Genomic DNA, 21,954 nt, shown 5'->3' with positions numbered 1-21,954 from the left:
TTCTCCTTTCCGCTTTCCCTTTCCCTTTCCTTTCCTTTCTCCTTTCCTTTTTCTCCTTTCCTTTCCTTTCCTTTCTCCTTTCCTTTCTCCTTTCCTTTCCTTTCTCCTTTCCTTTCCTTTCCTTTCTCCTTTCCGCTTTCCCTTTCCCTTTCCTTTCCTTTCTCCTTTCCTTTTTCTCCTTTCCTTTCCTTTCCTTTCTCCTTTCCTTTCTCCTTTCCTTTCCTTTCTCCTTTCCTTTCCTTTCCTTTCTCCTTTCCGCTTTCCCTTTCCCTTTCCTTTCCTTTCTCCTTTCCTTTTTCTCCTTTCCTTTCCTTTTCTTTCTCCTTTCCTTTCTCCTTTCCTTTCTCCTTTCCTTTCCTTTCCTGTCCTGTCCTGTCCTGTCCTGTCCTGTTCCTGCCCTGCCCTCTCCTTTCTCCTTTCTCCTTTCCTTTCCTTTCCTTTTCTTCTTGTAGGACACCAGAGATTTGACTTAGGTTTTTCTTTATTAAACTTTTAGGTAGTATCTAAGTTGAAAAAAATGGCCATTTTTGCTAAAAAGAAGCGGGCAAGGGTGTGATTGATAACCATCTAGTTTAGAACAACCTCTTTAGCCCAGACTGTCATTATTGGAGGGCCCAGAGATAGGGGAGAGTATATAGTAGCTATAAAAAAGAGGCACAGGGATGGTTAAATAGAAGTAGATTGGGTGGGAGAGAAGGTCCACATTCATATATCACACTTACATAGCAATTCCATGAGCTCGTTTGATGAGACAGTGATACCATATCCATGAGCTCATTTGGTCCTCACCATCGTCTTGAAGAGGAATGGGTAGGGGAGTGAGAGGGCAAGTATTTTACCCATTCTGCATATGAAGAAAGTAAGTATGAGAGGTGGAAAATTAAGGTCACATATCCAGTAAAAAATAGAGAGACCTGGATTCGAATTCTGCCATTTGACTCGTATTCTTTTCATTAGTTTCCTTCTCTCCATGTAATGGAATGGTACCATGCCACCAGTAGTTGATGCAGATATATTTAGCATACTATAGTTTGTTTTTGTTTTGAAAATCAAGTCTAGGTAACCTAATTTAGATAGTGTTTTCTAGTCTGCAAAGCATTTTCTTCACATTCATTGTCTTACCCAATCTTCTTTATTTTATAGATAAGGAAGCACAAAGTATTAAGAGGTTAAATATCTTATTTAAGATGTAATAAACTTAAGGCACTTATAATCCAGTGTTCTTTTGGATTCTGCTGATTCTTAGGTTCCTGTGAAAGATTTTCAAGTGTCAAATCTATAGAAAAATTAATTCTCAAGGGAATTATTAGGTTTATGTTATGTTTCTTCAGTATTTCTTTCTCTGATGCCGCCTCCCATTCTTTCTGTTACTAGATACACTTTTACCATTAAAAAATTTTAAATGTTTATTACATTGGCACATACTAGCTACAGTATTAAAAGCCAAAACAAAATGACGATTTTTTTTTGCTTTGTCACGCGAACTGTTTTCTAGCCGTTGGCAAAGTCACTATATATTCTGTGTAATGAGATCATGGATACAATTTTATGTTTTTCTGACTTTTTAAAAATAACTACCAATACTTTTATTATTTGGGTTAAGAAAGAACTTTACTAGTAATTAATGAAGACCCCAAAAGTTATTACATAATTTAGTACAGTTTGCTTTTTGTGTATGTTTTCATCTCTAACAGAGATGCTACCGACTGTGTTAATATGCTAACACTGAATTTTTTTGTGTGCCCTTTTTCTCCTAGTAAGCTAATGTAAAATAAATATTTCATTTCAGACTTGTGATTTTCTACTGTTATCTTCATTGAATAGTATACTTGCCTTCTTAAAATGTCTTTTAAATATCTTTAGAATAACATAAATCCTTTTTGTGTTTTTTGAGATGGAGTCTTGCTCTGTGGCCCAGGCTGGAGTGCAGTGGATTGATCGCGGCTCACTGCAACCCCCGCCTCCTGGGATCAGGCCGTTCTCCTGCCTCAGCCTCCCAAGTAGCTGGGACTACAGGCGTGCACCACCACGCCCGGCTAATTTTTGTATTTTTAGTAGAGTCGGAGTTTCACCGTGTTGGCCAGGCTGCTCTCGAACTCCTGACCTCAAGTGATCCACCCACCTCGGCCTCCCAAAGTGCTGGGATTACAGGCGTGAGCCACCGCGCCTGGCCCATAAATGTTTTTTATTGTAGCATAATATACATAACATAAAATTTACCATTTAACCCTTTTTAGGTAGACAATTCAGTTACATTAGGTAGATTGAGAGTGTTATGCAACTGTCACCACTATTCATTTCCTGAATTTTTTAGTTACCCCCAACAGAAACGATACTCACTAAACAAATCTTCATTTCTTCTTCCCTACAGCCCTCTGGTAACCTCTGTTCAGCTTTCTGTCTCTTTGAATGTGTTTTATTCTAGGTACCTCATATAAGAGAGTAATACTAAGTCGTTTTTTAACTGTCTTGCTTTAAAATTGTTCCCAATTTTATATTTTTGAAGGATGACAGCATGGAAGAGAAACCACTAAAAGTGAAAGGAAAGGACTCTTCAGAGAAGAAACGGAAACGGAAGCTAGAAAAGGTAGAGCAACTTTTTGGAGAAGGAAAACAGAAGTCCAAGGAGTTAAAGAAAATGGACAAACCTAAAAAGAAGAAATTAAAATTAAGTGCAGACAAATCAAAGGAGCTGAATAAACTGGCCAAGAAACTAGCAAAAGAGGAAGAGAGAAAGAAAAAGAAGGAGAAGGCTGCTGCGGCCAAAGTTGAACTTGTGAAAGAGAGCACTGAAAAGAAAAGAGAGAAGAAAGTGCTGGACATTCCCTCGAAGTATGACTGGTCAGGAGCAGAGGAGTCTGATGATGAGAATGCTGTGTGCGCAGCACAGAACTGCCAAAGGCCCTGCAAGGACAAGGTGAGTTCCAGCTGTTTATGGTCAAACATGAGAGGTCAAGGAACAACAGTTGTGGAGACACATGTTTGATATCAATATATAGTATGTTTTTGATTCTAGGATTTGGACTTCCAACATAACATCTTTTGTACAATTTCTATAAACTGTTTTGAAAAGTGAGGCTCTTAGTGTGCCTAGTAGAAGTGTTGTATTTTAGAAATCATATACTTGGTGAACATAATGAGACAGGAGCAGAGAGAAGCTATGTGACATTCCCTGGCAAATGGTGCATTTCATATGCAGTGGGCAAAACAAGTTTCAGAATAATCTTGTGCCTTCCCTGAAAGGTGACTCAGAGAACTAAATACCTTGTCAGATAGTCCCAGTGGCCTGAAGAAAATCCTGGGCCAGTATTGTAAGAGCTGCGGCCAGTTGCATTAAGATTGTATTCCAAAGACTTGAAACTTTTAGTCCATATCTTACTCACACTCACACCTGTAAGCACTCTCCTAAATGGAATATGATTTTCTTCAAATCTTTGGGAACAAATAATTCAAACCTATAAATGCATTATTTTAGGCTGCACACGGTGGCTCATGTCTGTCACCCCAGCACTTTGGGAGGCCGAGGTGGGTGGATCACCTAAGGTCAGGAGTTCGAGACCAGCCTAGCCAACATGATGAAACCCCATCTCTACTAAAAATACAAAAAATGAGCCGGGTGTGGTGACGTGCACCTGTAATCTTAGCTTCTCGGGAGGCTGAGGCAGGGGAATCACTTGAACCCGGGAGGCAGAGGTTGTGCTCCAGCTTAGGCAAAAAGAGTGAAACTCCATCTCAACTTTTGAGAGTAATAGTCAGACTTTATGAAAAATTCCAGTTGTTTAAATGATTGGAGGCCCCTGTTACAGTTCTTATCAAGAATACTGATAAATCTGTAGTTTTAATTTTATTATACTCATTATACTATTTGATATTTAGAATTCTAATAGTGCTTCAGTTTGAAAATATAAACAAGTAAAACTGCATCTCTATTCCCTATAGGTTATGCCCTCACTTTTTCAATGAAATACTTAAACATTTTTAGAGCTTGAAGGGACCAAGAGTTTACCTTGTTCAGGCTGCTCATTTTACAACTGGTGCAACCAGGACTCAGGGAAGTTAATTATGTGGCCAAAGTTACAGAGCCGATCAGTAGCAAAACCAAAAGTAGAACCCTAGATCCCTGGCTCTCAGACCAGGTTCTCTCCACTAACACCTCTACCCCATCGGTAATTGAGATGTAAGTACAAAAACACATTCCAAAACTAAATGACACATATTTAAATGAGATGTATTGGGGTATTCTGTTCATTTTTTGGAAAATGAATACTGCGTATAGTAAAATACATATCCTGTAGTCTAATCTTCCAAGGCAGACAGCTGTAAATATTTTAGTGTTTCCTTCCCAGTTTTTTTCTATGGCATTTGTTTTATGTCATTGTCAGACTGTTCACTGACTTGCATCTATTCATTGTATAAGCATTCTATGTTATAAACATTTTAAAGCATTTTAGTACATATATATGTGCATATTATTTTTATCTTTAATTTTGCGTTTATTTCTATCTGAGTTTGTTTATTAAAGAGGCTGAGGAAGAGTTAACTTTCTCTTTGGGCACCAAAGTGCAGCAGTTCAGCACTGGCAGAGCCTTCTCCCTTTTCTTTCTCCCTTAATTTTATGGTAATTTAAAGACGAGCATCAGGGTAGGTAGGATGTTTCCGTTTTATTTTTATTTTTTTTTTTGAAATTTTTTTTTTTTTGGAGACGGGGCTGGAGTGCAGTGGCCAGATCTCAGCTCACTGCAAGCTCCGCCTCAGCCTCCGGAGCAGCTGGGACTACAGGCGCCCGCCATCTCGCCCGGCTAGTTTTTTGTATTTTAGTAGAGACGGGGTTTAACCATGTTAGCCAGGATGGTCTCGATCTCCTGACCTCATGATCCGCCCATCTCGGCCTCCCAAAGTGCTGGGATTACAGGCTTCAGCCACCGCGCCCGGCCGATGTTTCCGTTTTAAACTTTCCTGTCATTTTTTCTATCATGTTTGTATCTATCATGAGCCTTTTGTCTTATTTTTGTACTTTTTCTCCTTATCACTTAATCTTTCCCCTCCCTTCTGCTCAGCATTTAAATAGGATTCAGTTCATCTATTATTACTGTTGTCTTCTTATAGCAATATAAACACTTAGGCCGTTTTTTTTTTTTTTCATTTGCTTTGAAATTGTCAAATTAACAGGTGCCCTGCCTATTCAAAGGGTTATGATGATAAGACGAAACAAACTCTATGAAAGCACTTGTTAACCAAAAAATGCAACGTAAATGCTAAGATGTGATCATTATTTTTGAAAGAACTGTGAGATTTGCTCCTAATAGTATAGGTGTTTTGTAAACAAAATCTAGAGTTATCACCTACATTTTGATGGAGCAAAAGGAGATTTGGCTGAGTGCTCAGAGAAAGTGTCTTATTTTGAACTGTTAAAATACATAAAGGTGAGCAATGTGTGCCCCACCCTATGTTATTAGTTTATATAATGTGTTTCATTTTAAGCAGAAGTTATTTCAGATTATAGGTATTTTGCCTGTTACTGCTATTTTGCGGTTTTTATGGTTCTGCATGTTTGTTCCTGACATTGATTTTACTAAATAAAAGTTACAGTTCTATAGAAGTTTCTGTAAAGAATGTTAAAACTTTCTCAGTGTTTAGTATTTCTCTGAGAAAACTTAATATACAACACACATGTTTAGAACAAAATAAGAAAAGAATGCTTTTGCCAGGTGCAGTGGCTCATCCCTCTAGTCCCAGCTACTCAGAAGGTTGAGACAGGAGGATTGCCTGAGCCCAGGAGTTCAAGGCTATAGTTAATGTGCTATGGTTGCACCTGTGATTGCCCCACTGCACTCCAGCCTGGGTGAGACAGGGATACCCTGTCTCAAAAGAAAAGATTGGCAAGATGATGTTAAAAAAAAAAAGAAAAGAAAAGAAAATCATGCTTTTAGGCCAGTTTGTTCTTTAAAATATCATTCTGCAAAAAATAACTCCTAGGGTTCACGTGTTTTAGGTGAATTCTCTGACCAGTAATTACTATTATTTCTTTAACCAGTACTATGACTTTTCCCCCCAAAATATTGCAAGATTGAAATTTTTTTTTTTTTTTTTTTTTTTTTTTTTTTTTTTTTTTTTTTTTTGAAGACAGGGTCCCCTACTCTGTTGCCACAGCCTGGAGTACATTGGTGTGGGTCATAGCTCACTGCAGCCTTGATCTCCCTGGGCTCCCCAGCAGTCCCCCTCCTACCTAAGCTTCCTGAAATAGTTGGGACTACAGGCACACGCCACCGATGCCCAGCTCTTTTTTTGAAGAATGCTCTTTTAAAAATTAAAAGAAAGATTACAATGAGGCTAGTTAAATGTGCTAGCCTCAATTTCAAACAAGATGTTTTAGACAAAAAGAAGACAATACCACCAGCAATAATAGTAAAAGGTTTTGAAAAAAATAATTTTTCCTTTGATTTTAAATTAATGTCAAGCTAAAATTATTAACAAAGAACTATTTTAAAAAAATAATTTTAAAGTTCGGAATCTTTTCTGTCAGAACTCTTTATTCAGTCTTACTGGTACCAAAGATAAAACAAGTTAACTGGAAAAAGACCAAATTCTTTCAGGCTACTAATTTAAGTGGTATTTTTCTTCTGTATTAGAATAAATATTTAATAGTTTTACTTATGAAAATAGTCTTCTTTTTCTCTTCACTTTTTTTAACCCTCTTATTGTCGGCCTTTTCCTTTACCCATTCCTACTTACATGAGAAGTTTTGTGTGGTAAATTAAGAGACTAAATTTGTGAACTCTGATTCTTACTATTTATTAGCCACCCTGATTTAAGATTTTCACGGGGGTGTTGCCTCGATCAAGGTAGTTGCGTTTTCAATGGCTTTACTAGTTCATACCTCCTTTTGGCACAGATAATCAAAGATTAAGTTACCTAAATGTGTGTAATACACACACGCGCATGCACACGCGTGCATGATGTTCAGCTAGAGTAACCAACTGTCCCAGTTTCCCTGGGACTTTCCCTGTTTTAGCACTGAAATTCCCACATACTGAGAAATCTGTCATTCCTCGGCAAATTGGGAGGGTTGGTCACTGAATAGTGAGAGCACCAAGAAAATAATACACAAGGATTCTGAACATGTGTTGTAGTTCACTAAATCAATTGTTTTCCTTTTTCAAATCCTGCTTTTACTAGGAAACTTGGGGTGCAAACGATATTAAATGCCAAAATAACAAAAGCTCAGTTTAATTACTAAGCTAAGAATATCACTAAATTACCAGATTTTCTTTTTTCCCAGTACAGTACTATTCTTTAAGAAATGAACAAAATATACTATGCCAAGTATTTTTTCTTAAGTGTAAATATGAAACCATACAGCAAAACATGAATATTAAACTAATATTTCCTCGTTTTAATGTATTTCTTCTTAAAACAGACATTTCCCCCAGATCTAAACATAGTAACCTATTTGTACTGTGATGTAGAATCTCTTATCAATTTAGTATTTGAACAGTTCACAGCTGTGAAGTTTAATCATTCTTTTTGTGATTCACTAAATACATCTCCCTAGAAATAATGAAAGGGGAAATGACAGTTTATACAGTTATCCAAATTCTGTGTTCTTGAGTTTTCAGGACACTACCTAGTCTGTTGCCCCTGTGTCAGAATCATCTGTGGATTCGGTTGGCATCCCAAACTTTAGTTTGCTTTATGATGCTGTGGGCCTTTCACACAGAAGTAGGACTCACATTTGATTGTTAGTAGATGAGCATGATGAAAAAGATATTGGTAAAGAGAAGGACTATTTTTACTTGTTCTGTTATCAGGCTAAATTGTTACATAACCTGTAGTCTAGGTTAGAATTTGTGTACCAATATCTCAAGAAAGGTTATATATCTTTTGAAATGGTAGAAGATCTAGGCTTAGGAAGGGACCTCGAATGAAAATCACAAAAGGAAAGTCTTGTCTTATTTGCGAGAGAATTTTGGGAAATTGTAAGCCAGTGAGTATAGTGCAAACACTAGGTTTCAAAAGACCTGGGACACTTCTTTGTAGCAAATACTGATACATTGATAACGTTCTTATCCAATGGATTGCATGAATGGGGACTAGACTGGATTAAGAGGGTTGGAGGTAAGGGTAAAGGTATCTGTTGGTTCATGGGTACCATCATAAACAGCATAGTATCTCAAACCTGGGCAGCACAGAGAGCCACAGTTTACCTATCCAGTTCCCTTTATCTGTCCCAAACAGCCGAAACACTTGAGTGCACCTACTCTAACAGCTAGCATTTTATGAGTCTTTACTGCTTGCAGTACTTTAATTTTTACATTTTGCACAGATGCCATTATTTCCCTTTTTGTTTTTTGGTCTCTGATTAGTTTGCTACAATAGGAACATTTTAGTGAGTTTTTTTATTGCACAGACTTCAGAAGCTAAACAAACAATTACAGAACAAAAACAAATCAGTTTAGGAAGGTATTGTTAAGTTGCTCTGAATTTACAGGAAGTGATGTCACAGAGGGCCAGCAGCAATCAGATTTAGAATATATGAGAATCACTTGGGAGCTGATTAAAAATGTAAGCTTCTGGCTTGTACTCCCCAGACATTCTGAGTTCATAGGGTGATAGGTCCCAGCTGCATGTTTAACAAACAGAATAGATGATTCTGATGCCAGTGGTCTACACACTTTGAAAAGCAGTGCTGCAGTTATATCAAGGTGCAAAACGTTTTGTGTAGTGTAGGATAATGAGTAGAGCCACGAGACCATGACTGAAAAGTGCCTCCAGTATCCTAGGCAGTGAATTAGGTGTTTTGCCGTACATTATTTCATTGGATCCTCTTGGTAATCTAGTAATTAATGTCATCTCCATTTTTCAGATGAGGAAATTGAGCCACTCAATGAGGTTAAGTGAGTTGCTTGAAATTACATACTGAAACTCAGAACTTCTGAGTTGAGTAATCTTTATGTTAAACAGTATTGTTTCTTAAGATCTAGAACTTTAGAATAGGAACAATACAAGTAGAATTTCATTTTGACAAATTATTTTTCCCACCCCTTATTACAAGCCTAAAACTACTGACATGACTACTGTGGTTTGACAATTGTTTTCTAGGACATGGAAACGAATTTTGAAAACCACTCACTTTCTGTGAATGAAACTCATTTACCTAGCCAAAACCTCCTTCATCTGTCCTTTCTCATAAGTTGTATAGAGGTACTTCTTTGATCCCTTTCTATTCCTTCCTTTGATATCTGGTAAAGCTCATGGTTTTAAGTGGCTTCTTATGTTGCCAATGAAATGACCAACCTTTGTATTGAGGTGAGGGAGAGCGGCTCTTTTCATCTTAAATGTTCTTGTCTGCCATGACATTAGCTGTAAAAACTACCACAATCAGCCTTCAAATATAAAAGCCAAAAGTCACTTTATTGTTAACTCTTAAGTCCAAGGCTTAAAGTCACCAAACTACAGTCCCTTCCTAGCCTCCTATAATCAGAGTATTGTCAGAACGGTCAAAGTTTGACACCTGCCACTGACCTGTCAGTTTTTCAGATTTGAATTTTAAACCCCAGAGTGATCTATTGACCTGTGTCTTTGACTGTTATAATTGGTTAATTTGTAAGATTTGACATCTGATATTTGCTAACTTTTTATAGGGAGTTGTATTTGTAACGGAAGAAGAGGAGAATAAAAAATATTAGTTTTAAAAGTGGCCTATGTGACTGCTTTTCTAAAAAGGTATTTAATGCTCTTAGTACTTTGGCTTATCTCTTTGAAATAAAGCTAATACACAGGATTGCCTTCACATTGTTGTACTCTTCCTTTCTTGATTGATAATTGCATTGTCTTAGAGCCTAGAAATTGTTAATATTAGCTAAAACTACTTGGCTGCTCTATTAGAAGTTCCCTTTTTGTCAAATTTTTCTCAAACATGTTTCTGCCTCACAAGGAGCCCCAGGCATTCATGAGGTAATGGAGTACCTAAGAGGCCTAATTTTGTGGACACACTATGGTAAAATATAATTTTGGGGTATTAACTTCTCAGCTTCTTTCTTTAAAAAATAACCCCATAAGAAGTCATTGCCTATCTCTAGACATCCCAGTTGTTTGCTATCATTTAAGCCAAGAAAGCTCTTTGGTTTGCTTTTATTCTAGGCTTAATGTTTATGTAACCTAAACATTCCCCAATCTTGTTTCCTACAGGTAGACTGGGTACAATGTGATGGTGGCTGTGATGAGTGGTTTCATCAAGTTTGTGTGGGTGTATCTCCAGAAATGGCTGAAAATGAAGATTACATCTGTATAAACTGTGCAAAGAAGCAGGGGCCAGTTAGCCCAGGTCCAGCACCACCTCCTTCCTTCATAATGAGCTACAAACTACCAGTGGAGGATCTGAAAGAGACCAGTTAGCAGATGCTTGGTTAGTTTGGGACATGGGGGGAAATGGACCACATTGAGACCTTAGTCATCAAGTAGAGTGGTTTATATCCACTTGGAATGTTGCTTCCAAAGATGAATGGCCTTCAGAGAAAGTCCTCTTAGTGCTGGCTTCCTCTTTGCATGGACTCTGGGGGTTACATTCTCTGTCAACACACCTATGCAGAGGGTGTCTTCTTTGGTACAGCAGCCAATAGTTCATGTCTCCTTTGAGTGTGGTTTACTGCATTAAGGCCAGATGCTTGATTCAGCTCTAGGGTGGCTGGTTAGTATTAATACATTGGTGTGCTAACAGGGCATGTAGGATGTGGCTTTTGTCCAGCTGATAGTAGTTAGAGATTTACAACTTAGGAGCAGCACCAACTGAAGGTGCTAATTGCTTGGATCGCCTTCATTGGGATAGTTGGAGAGGGATTGGAGTACCACTTTCCTTCCACTGTTACCTGGTACTCAATGCCCTAAAGATACAACTAGGAGTAACAGGGCCAAAGTTATTTCTGTTAGACGTCAAGGAATGGTATCACAGTCTGTTGACATCAGCTATTTGTGCTTGTTTGTGCTAGAAGAACACCCCGAATAGGAGAACCTCTCGCCAGCTGGGGCAGACCACCTTATCTTGGTAAGGATGAGGATGCCATCTAGGTCAGAAATCTGACGGGACTGGGTTCTGGGGGAAGAACCTACTACAAGGCAAGGAGCTGCTTTTGGCATTGAAAAGTCTCGCTGTCTTGGGTACATTTAGGGAAGAGCAGGTACCTGGATTCAGGCCTCTGCCAAAAAAAAAGAGACGACGATGACGACGGCGACCAGTCATACTATCTTACTGAGCCACAGTGATGCATGCTTTTCGGGGAAACTTCATTCACAAGTATTCCAGACACCAGGCTTCAGGCATGGCCATGAGCAAGACCAGCAAGTAACAGCTTTTTGCCTTGCAGCCCTGACCCCAATGTCTGCTGTTTCCAACAGTGGCAATTTCTAACTACGGCCCACAGCAGATGCTGTTGAATAACGCCATGGCTTCATCAGAGGATGCGGGGCTGTAGTACCTCTGGGTGATGAAGTTGTTTTAGTAAATCCATTTTAAAAAAAAAAAGGACTTGTTTTACTTTTTTCTAAATGTCTCTGACTACTGACTGTTCTATAAATAGATTATTTTTCCTTTTTTAATATACATATATGAATATATAAATATATATATTTACTGTTACCAGCAGCATATGACAGAGTTTCAACATCAAAATCCATTTGGGGGCTTGCTTTTTCTTTTTTGCTTTAAAAAAAAAATCCCATTCCTTCCTTGTAGTGCAAGGAGTTAGCACTCCCTTCTCCACCCCAGCCTGACCAGATCTTCCATTTTGCTTTTATTCATATAGATAATTATATGTCCTTTGTATGTTGGGACTTGTTCCTGTCTGTTGGGCAACTTGGTCTCACTCTAGTCTGTGCTGGCTCTTTTTTCTTTTGCGTATGAATGTTTGAAACTATGGTGCTGTGTCCTCTTCCCTCCTGTCGTGTTCTCTGTTCTTAAGGTTTCAGGTAAGCTGTATGTAAACTCTTACTAGAAGGGGACTAATTTTTTTTAAAGGACAAAAAAAAAAAAAAAGACTAAAATAGTGTTTTGTCGTCACTGTCTGTCTGGTGTGTTTATTTTGGTTTAAAAAAAATCTGTGGTTTGACTTAAATTCATCAGTTTTCCTTTTAAAGGGGGGGATTGGGGTGGACCTAGCAACGGCTTATAGTCTCCTTTTCCCTTTTTGCCCCAGTCTCTTTTAAAGAACTGTCTTCTAGTAACTAGAAGTGAAATGTACTGTCCAGTTACAGTTTGAGTGGGTATGAGATTTAACTCAAAAGGCATCTTACAAAAAAAAAAAGACAAAAAAGAAACATGTTTTCTTATAAAATCCAATTTCTGTAAATGTTTTCTCTGTTACCTACTTTTTATTCATTCTTTCCTTAATACTGTATAACCTTTTGAGTGTTTTGACTTGTCCAGAGGTTGGTTAGTGTTGCTGTGCATGTGTCTTGAGGTCTCATCTCAAGTAAGTTTGTGTATGATCCAAGATTTCAGTGGATATTGCAAGGTAACTAATTAACCGATTTCGTAAGTTTTCCTTTTGCCAAACGAACGATTATCAATTAAGAATTTCCTCTGGTTGATGTTATACAAGAAAGCACAAAATTTTCTTTGCCTTTTGGTCTTCTTTGTAAAAGTCTTCAGATACTTGTGGGTTAAAAATTGAATGTAATTTTAAGTGATAGATGCCTGGAATACATTTACAATTTTTATTTTTCCTTCCTAATCATCCATTAACGATTCCACCGTCAGTGGAGAGTCATGAGGATGCTGCGAAAGTGTGACTGGCTTCCTGTTACCTTCTGACGTTTTGAAACTTAAATATGTCTTTTCATTGATACTGTGGGATTTTCTCTGTTTATTTGAAAGTCATGGAGGATTTGGTAGGACTTGACCACAGGTTTAGACCAAGGCTGAGAAGAACAGAAGGGAGAAATTAATGGCAAAACAAAAAAATACACAAATCTGCAGTTTTGGAATTAACGAAACAAGATTGATCTATTTAAAGAAATGTTGGTGTTCTAATACAAAGCATTATTTTCACTTAGAGAAAATTATTTACAACGTGCGCTCTTCTGTATTGTAATATTTTGTATTACGACATGATTTAAAATGTCTTTCTACCCTTCTTATCTCCTCTAAACTGCAACTGAAGTTGCAATTCTTCATCATTAGTATTTTAACCTTGGCAAAGGTTATAGAAAGAAAATGGAAAATGGTAGGCCTTTGGTATTTTAAAAGCTAAGTCATTAGAACTATGCAGATCCCCAAGTTTAGAAGTGCAAATACAGCACTAGTAGTTAGCTTTCTAGCTGGGGGAGAAGACAGGAGATTTTCCTTCCACAGGTGTTGATTTTGCTTCCTGATACGTACTGCAGCAAAGCCATGTGGTGTGTAGATGTGGGACTTCCTCACTAAGCTGCTGCACACCAGTTTTGCCTGCCTGATTCAAATTTGTGCCTCAGTAAAATTATAAACTATTGCATGTCATACTCTGAATAATTGAAAAGGCAAACATTGAACCTGTGATTGCCCACAGTGGACTTTAATAATAAAAAACATGGCAGCCAGGTGTACTCCAGTGCAGTGTAGTCAGGAGGCTGAAGTGGGAAGATTGCTTGAACGTAGGAATTTGAGTCCTACCTGGTCAACAGTGAGACCCCATCTCTCTCTCTCTCTCTCCCCCTCCCTTTTTTTTTTTTTTTTTTTTAAAGAAAGGACAAAGGCTGACCTGTAAGATTAGCATGATTTTACCTGTGCTTTACTTCTGTTCTTCTCTACTTTTGTCTTTAGTAGGTGTCCAAAAAATGTCTTTTTGTGCTTCTTAATTTTTGGATTCTGGATGCAATTCAGTGCATGTAAAGAAACTACTTGCTTGTCAGTATTTCAATTCTGTAGTACATTTGTGTGAGTATCAGCCAGCACTTACAGTAGGAGAATGAAAAGAAAAACTGAGAAAGCCCCTCTTTCAAAGGATGGGATAATCCAGTTTTTTAAGGGAGAAAGTGACAGTTTGGAGTGGGATTTGAAAAGTTTAAATGGTGGAAAAATTGAGCTGTTGAAGTCCCACATATAACCAGATTTGATAAAGTTTCACATGTGGATTAGCTTCATGTGTGTGTAGAAGGTGCTTTTACAGCAGGTCCTTAAATACTCCTTTTGAAATTCCTTTTTTTTTTTTTTTTTTAAATCATACCATTACTTCTTTGGATATGAATGCCCCAAGTGGTATCTCATACTGGAGTGTGAGGAAGAATGGATGTTAATGTATTGTTTTGAATTTTGGTCTTCTCTTGTCCTGGATCATATCCAGTCACCACTATGCAACAAATGATGTGCGCTGGGCAAGGATATGATGGGTTATTCAAGCTGTATCTTGCTTGTCTTTTCTTTTGCAGTACTCCAAGTGGTCTAAACAGGAATGTCTTGTAAACCTCAAGACTCCCTATTGCTTATTCCCTTACATATTTATTTACAATTTATCAGGGTAATTGGTGGTGCCTTATGAAAAGTGTAACTTGATTTCTTGATCTTTGAGCATGTTTTGTGTTTCTTCTGTTTTCTGAAAGAATATTAGATATAGTTGATTGCATTACATCTAAAAGATTTAAAAATTATGTGTATGCTCAGGTTCCCCACACCCACACCCACCCCTACCCCTACCCCCTGTCATTTACATTGGTGGCAACTTTAAATGGTAACTAAGTAAAAGTACATTTTGTCAACGAGTATTGATAATCCTGAGGAAAACTAATGAGTATATGGGAGCCACCTTTAACCTGTGCCAAAGCAGTTTCTAATTTCATTTGGTCTCTAACTGCAGAATAAAGAACTGAGCTGAAATAATTTGATCAGTGGTGTGATTAGCCTATTATCATTGCTAAGAATAGTGTTTTTGGAGTGTGAAGTGATTCCTGAAGATTTCACCTGCCTTCTGTTTCCAGCAAGAATCCAGTGATGACCAACACATTTCCTCACCTTTGCTTCTTGAGAAGTTTATCCCTTTGCAACAAACCATTAATAGGGAAAACAAGGAAATGCTTTCCTTTTCTCTTTGGCTTCTTACCCAATTCAGACCCCAAGTTACTTCAGAGAAGCAAATGGCACCTTTTCCCCATTGCCAAGGATCCCAGCTTATGCAGATATGAAGGACATATCATTTCTGAAAATGTTGAGACTCTGCTTGCTGTGAACTTGGCCTCAAAACAGTTTCATGAAACGTGTAACTCTGTATGTGTATGTTAGGAGGAGGGTTGGTGGAAAGAGCAGGGGTGGGGAGGGAAATCTGATTACCTCCTGGGAAATAATTTTCTTGCCAACAAAAAGATACACTTGAAGTTTCTTAAGGTGGCAAGTCCATTAAAAAAAAAATTGTGTTGGACCCTCCCAGTTTAGATCAAGTATTTCTTGGGGGTCTTGACATTGTGGTTGATACCAATAAATGAAAGATCCAGAATATTTTCATTTAAAGCTCAACCATTAATTGGAACATAGTGAAACATTTTACACATTATAAAAGTAGGGAACAGTACGAAATAATGCAATCAAATACTATATTATGTAAATAAACTAGAGTGATTTTGGAATTTCACTCTCTTCACTCCTTCTCACTTGTTTGTTCTTTGAAGTGTATTTCTACCTTGGTAGGAAGAAAGACTTGATTTAATCTTTCCTTAAAGATCCATGAAATTTCTTTATTAGGCAGAACTTTTCCCTAGCCTTATCTCTGGAGCTAGGCTGTGTATCTTGTCCGTGGGGGGGAAAAGGCACCACAAGAAGAAGCTTTAGAAATGGCTCGGTGGTCCTACCTTGTGTTAAGGAGCCCTTTGGAAGTTGTCAGGGACATAGGATGAAATCAGAATTTTCTTTAGTTTCAAAAAAGGTTTTCAGAAGCCCAGATGAGAACCTAGAATTACATGATGTAAAGAACACTGGGTTTAGGAAGAAAATAATCTGGGTTTTAGCTCTGTGTTTGGCCCCTTGTGTTAGTTGCTTATCTGTTGTGGACCTTGGTTTCCTACCATATGCAAGTTAGTCACAAAGAAACAAGTTACAGCCCCTCCCCTTGACAGGGTAAGACACAGATGATTTCTAAGGATGTTTCTTCCTAAAAAGGTTATAGAATTTAAAGACGACAACAGAGGCTGTGTAGTCCAAATCCCCATTTAATGAGAGAAAAATGGATTCGGCACTCCTGAGGACAGAACATACAGTGTCTGTCCTGACTGTCTCTCGGAAAAATCTAAGTACTGGTCACTAACATGTATTGGAGCTTGCCTATAGTCTTCCCTCTGCTGGGGTCTGAATTTTGCAGCATTTTCAAGCACTTTCCCTTTTGCCGTGGGGCCAGCATATCTGCATCTGTCGATTCCATTCAGTGCTGAACTCCGTGGAGGTAAGGTGAGAGTGTTAGACACATTTTGACAAACCTAGCCTAACCGTTCAGTCATGTATGGGCCCCTTCCCTCTGCAATGATGCTGCTCTGTTGAGACCAGTAGACCACCTGGGTACTGGCAGCTTGAGTCTTTCTGACCTAGCCCTACCATCTCTCATTGGGGCTACACTTCATTGAGACACAAAACAGCAAATCATTCATGTCTCTTTGGAACCTTGAATAACAATTCAAACTCATCTCACCTTGGTCACTTCCCAGGACTTGTTTTGTCATAGAAGCATCTCATTCCAGAGTTAGTTGAAACATTGAGAGACTGGTTTGATTCCCTTTGCTTCTCATCCCCATAATGCATTGCTGCCATCTGAAATAAGCCCATCCAGCCATCAGGCCTCAAATTGTGACCTGTTTTCCTCAATTCGTTTTACCGTTGCTGCCGTCCTTGCCAGTTCTTTGCGTTATAGAGATTTTCATTCTCTATTCCTTTGTAATATGCTTTTCTGCTTTTTCATTAACTGGAAATGGACTCTCCCTCAGCCATACGTACCTTAGGACTATTTCAAGTGGAGAGAGTTCGTTTTCTCACTTTACTGCTAGTAAGTGGATGGATTACAGGGTCTGCTGCCCCTGTATTCTTGATTGCGGTTGCTACACCATTGTTCTTCTATTCTGAGGCTTCTGCTGTTCAGCTGCACCATCTGTCCTCCTCACTGTCATCTCTGGTCACTCCTCTTCGTTTATGGAAGGGACTTTGATGATTGATGGGCATCTCTTTCCCCAGTGCTGCCATCATTCTGGGCAGTTTCATTAGTCATGGATGACCTTAATTTCTGGACCTCCATCCCCACTAGTCATTTTCACTCCATTTAGCAAACCAATTTTAAGTCAACACTTTGGACTCATCAGAAATTTATTTTCTGGAATGTAGAATCTAATTTATTCTATGACTCGAATGTCCTTTAATTTCTTCCTCTCAGTATACAGTATACTTACTCTTTGACCTCAAGAAGCCTCCAGTTCCTTAACCAACCTTCCCCCCGCCCCCCCTCCCCGTTTGTCAGTTTACTCTGGCTTTACCGCTTCCCCATTTAGCATAGACTCTGTGGCCTGTCACTCTGGCTCTGCAGAAACTTATCCCTGGATCAGTTTGGCTCTCTGACTTATTTGCTTTCATGGGCTGCTGCCTACTACTGAGTATATACCATTGGTTGGTAGCACCACAGATTGACTCAAGTAGGCAGGCGCTTGAAGCAGTTTAGCAGCCCTGCGGTCCAGCAGCCCCTTCCATTCTTAAAGACTATTTCGGATTTTTCACCTCTTGTCAAATAGCCTGTCACCTCTGCTGCCTCTGCAGAGGCCTCCCCTCCTAACCTGTAAATTGAAGCTAACAGGAGAGCTGCTAAGCTTCTTCCTCAGTTATCTGTATCATCGTCCTCATCTGTCCCAGGAGAGGGGTCTGTCCTGTGGTCAGCGCTATGAAAGTACAGGTGAATGAGCTGGTCAGTGAGTCCTATCCCATTGTAACTCCTTAGAGACCTTGTTCTGTCAGTCAGCCCTCTATCTTCCGCGTCTTTCATTAGCATGTAATTTCAAGCTCTGTATTGAACAGGAGAGCTCAACTCCTATGTATTTTCCCTTGAACCTCTTTTCCTGTTCTCTTTTTCTTCTTGTTGAAATGCTACCTCTTCAGAGGCCCCATGTTTTCTCTTGCGATGGCCTGTTCTATTCCATTAGGGGACTTGGCCGTATATGGCATATTTGTGTAAAAGTTCCATGACAGCCTAGGTTTTGTTTCCTTTATCTCTCCATACGCAGCAACTAGAACAATACTATGCATAAACATTCAGCAGATAACGAAGGAATGCTGTTTCATGCCTTCATTCCTTCCTGTACATTATTGCTCCCCTGTTGTTCTCTGTTTGGACTGCCATAACCTCATCTGCCTTTTCTCCTTACTACTTTCTCATTCTTCAAAATTCAGCTCATCCCCAAATTCCTCTGAGAAGTCCTTCAGGTTACTCCTCTCCATCTAATCGGAATTAGATGTCCTTTCTTGGAGCTCTAATAGCGTTTAGACTAGACATGGGTCTTCAGAGTAAGGCTTCTGCATGGACAGCATCACCGTCGTCTGGGAATTCATTAGAAATGCAAACTATGAGGCCCTACCCTAGACTTTCTGAATCAGAAACTCTGGGAATGGGGCCAGCAACCTGCGTTTTAACAAGCCCTGAAGATGACTGTGATGCATGCAAAGTTTGAGGACCACTAGAACATAGTCACTGTAGAATGTATCTCCAGGATCTGACACAACACATAGAACAGGATTATTGTGAAGATCTTCCTTATAAAGACCTGAAGTCTATCTTCCTGTAGCCTCATCAATCCTAGTTGAGCATATGAAAAACTAGTTCAGTTGCATCTCTGTTAGGCAACCTTATAGCATTTGAGGATAGCGGTCATCTCTACTACTACACCTCTCGTCCCCAACTCCTCTGGTTTAATATCTTTTTTTTTTCTCATGTGCTCTAACTTTGAATCCCTTCACTTTCCTCATTGGGCTTCTCTGGACAATTCCAACTTACTTCATATCCATCTTAAATATATATTCAAAATACCCTTTTAGCTTTTAACCTACAGCTCTGAAAGGTGGAACTATACATGTCTATAATCACCCCAGCAAGACAGAGTTCACAATGAACATAGAATTCCACTTGTACAGTTCGAGATGTTCCCAGGTGGGCAGATTGCTTGAGGTCAGGAGTTCAAGACCAGCCTGGCCAACATGGTGAAACCTCGTCTCTACTAAAAATACAAAATTTAGCCGGGCATGGTAGTGCCTGCCTGTAATCCTAGCTACTCGGGAGGCTGAGGCACGAGAATCAATTGAACCCAGTAGAGGCGGAGGTTGCAATGAGCCGAGGTCACACCACTGCACTCCAGCCTAGGTTTCAGAGGGACACTCTGCCTCAAAAACAAACCGAACCTGTCCCTCCCATCCTAGACCAATCTAATTGCAAGTATCTCACAGGGAGCCCAAGCATCAATGTTTTTTTGTACAGCTTTATGGAGGCATATTCTACATACCATAATACATGATTTTAGCAAATTTAGAGAATTGTGCAACCTTTACTACATCATACAAACTTCAGAATGTTTCCATCACCCACAAAGAAACTTCATGTCTATTTGTTCAATCCCTCTTTCTATTCCCAGCCCTAGGTGGCCATTAATCTGAGTCTCTCTAGAGTTGCCTTTTCTAGACCTAAACATCAGGATTTTGTTTTTCTGCAGCCAGTATTGAGAACCGTAGTTCTAAATGCATTATGAGAGACAATGAGTTTTAAGGATTATGTATAATAAGTATGTTTTACATATTTTCATATTTATGACTCCCATCCATACAGTGAATGCATCTATCACCAGTAAGACAAAGATCATTAATTTGATAATGGAACTTAATAGACCATTCTATTATTTTTCCTTTTCTACATTTTAGTATCATATTCAAAATGGCCTCCCATTCTCTCCCCAGGTGATTTTAAAACATCTCCAGTCTGCTTTTTTCCCCTTTAGCTCATAAATGAATAGTGCTGGAAGGTATCTTAGGAGCACTTTCCCTGAGATAATGTCTTCAGTAATGATTGTACGTATTGATGTTGATTCCATCCTTGAAGTTATTTTCCTTTATCTTTCTCATTGGTGTTTCTTCACTAGAGGTTTTGCTGTCTGATTAACTTATCTGCCAAATAAATGGACTTTTGCTTCATAGGTACACAAACATTTCTAAAACTTCTTTTGGAAAATATATTTCTTTTTTTAAAAAAACAAATAGCGCATGCACATTTTAAAAAGAAAGAAAAAATATCCCAAAATGACCAGTTAAGATTTACTTTCAGACAACTCCGTGCATATTTACATATGCTTCTATACAACTATGTACACCTTTGCATAAATGAGACCACACTCTATGTACTGCTTTGTAACTTGCTTCTTTCACTTAATACTGAGAACATTTGTACATGACCATAGATATAGATTTGTATTGTTTTTAATGGCTGTATAGTTTTGCATTATACTGAATCTTAATGATGTTTAAGAGCTATGTATATTGAGGACATTATTTCTTTGTTTTGTGTTGCAAATTTTTGACCATGTTGTTATTAGTCTTTTAACCTTATTTATAGTTTTTTTTGTTATAAAAGTTAAGTTTTATTATGTAAACTTAATCTTTTTGATTTTATAATTCCTGGTTTTCCTGATGTGCTTAGAATGACCTTCCCTACTACAAGATAATAAAAATACCTCCATGATTTTGCTTAAAACTTTTATTCTTTATATTAAATCTTTGTTACATCTTGAATTGGTTGGTGTAAAGAATGCCAAGTTTCTTTATTGCTCTGTTGACTACATTTCTTAAGTTTCTTCAGTGGTTTGCATGTCTATGCATGTGTACATATAGTCATTCCAAAACCTCTGATATGCAAACACACTTTACAAGTGTGTATATGTTCAGTATTTACTGTATTTGTTATCTACTGCTGCATAACAGTATTACCACAGACTTAGCAGCTGAAAGCAACACACATGTATTGCCTCACAATTGCTGTGTCAGAAGTCAGGGCACAACTTTGCTGGTACCCTGCTTCAGGTAGGGTGTCCTCACAAGGCTGTCATCACAGTGGTGGTCAAGGCTGTGTCATATCTGAAGTGTGAGGAAGAGTCTACTTCTAAGCTCATGTGGTTGTTGGCCGCCTTTAGTTCCTTTTGGGTCATCGGAATAAGGGCCTTAGATTTTGGTTGGCCACTGGCCAGAGGCCAACTTCGGTCCCTTGGCCTCTGCGCTTTCCCAACATGGCTGCTTGCTTTCTCAAAGCTAGCAAGACCAGGTTACAATCTTACGTAACGTAAACGTGTGTGTGTAATCACATACATCCTGCCACCATTGCCCTATTCCATTGGCGAGAAGCAAGTCCCAGGTCCTGCCCATGCCAAGAGACAATCACAGAAGCATGTGAGCACCTGGGGAGGCCGGGATTGCGGGAGGCCAAATTTGAGTTTGTCTGCTGTCCTCACACAGAATGTGCTGCGTCATACAAAGACTGAAGTGCCTGAGAGCATAAGCGAACTTCCTTAGGCCTAATATAGGCTGGTGCAAAAGTAATCACAGTCAATCGCAAAGACCACAGTTTTGCACCAACCTATAACAGTTGCTGTATCCATACTTTCCTATTCAAGTTAGATCAAAAAAGGTAAGTGTAATGTCTTTCTTTTTTAATGCTCATGAGAAGAAATGCGGTAACTTTTTACACTTGGGCTAACATTTTATAAGACTGCTGCAGTTTGAAGTCTTTATAACTGCCCTTTGGCCAATATCCTGCATTTAGTAGAACAAATTTACTTCTTAGGAAAATAGAAATCTCCAAATCTTGTCAACTGTGTTCTGGGTTCCTTAACTACTGATTCTCCTCTGAACACCCTCCAAGTGGTTCATATCCCTTTTAATATCTATACAAAGCATTCTCTTAGTCTTCAAATTACAATTCTGTCTGAAAGAATCAGATT

The 21,954-nt window shown here is 38.7% G+C and overlaps 2 protein-coding genes across 4 annotated transcripts in view; both read left to right on the top strand.

Moving 5' to 3' along the window:
* Positions 1-20,615, top strand: part of KDM5A (lysine demethylase 5A) — a 101,045-nt gene extending 80,430 nt beyond the window's left edge. The window contains 2 exon segments of the mRNA XM_017864630.1: positions 2,507-2,917; positions 10,189-20,615. Of these exon segments, the coding sequence (XP_017720119.1) occupies positions 2,507-2,917; positions 10,189-10,395 (618 nt within the window). The 3' untranslated portion in view covers positions 10,396-20,615.
* SLC6A13 (solute carrier family 6 member 13) overlaps positions 10,330-21,954 on the top strand; it is a 63,155-nt gene continuing 51,530 nt past the window's right edge. For 2 of the 3 annotated variants that reach the window (XM_017864625.1, XM_017864622.1), the window contains exon 1: positions 10,385-10,405. In XM_017864625.1, coding sequence (XP_017720114.1) covers positions 10,399-10,405 — 7 coding nt within the window. In that variant the 5' untranslated portion in view covers positions 10,385-10,398. Of the gene's footprint in view, positions 10,406-21,954 lie in introns of all 3 variants that reach the window. The other variant, XM_017864629.1, reaches the window with a different exon arrangement.

Source organism: Rhinopithecus bieti, unplaced genomic scaffold (genome assembly GCF_001698545.2).
Source record: "Rhinopithecus bieti isolate Rb0 unplaced genomic scaffold, ASM169854v2 scaffold_74548, whole genome shotgun sequence".
NCBI lineage: Eukaryota > Metazoa > Chordata > Mammalia > Primates > Cercopithecidae > Rhinopithecus > Rhinopithecus bieti.
Note: the sequence above shows the minus strand (reverse complement) of the source record. Positions and strands in the feature narration are given on the sequence as shown.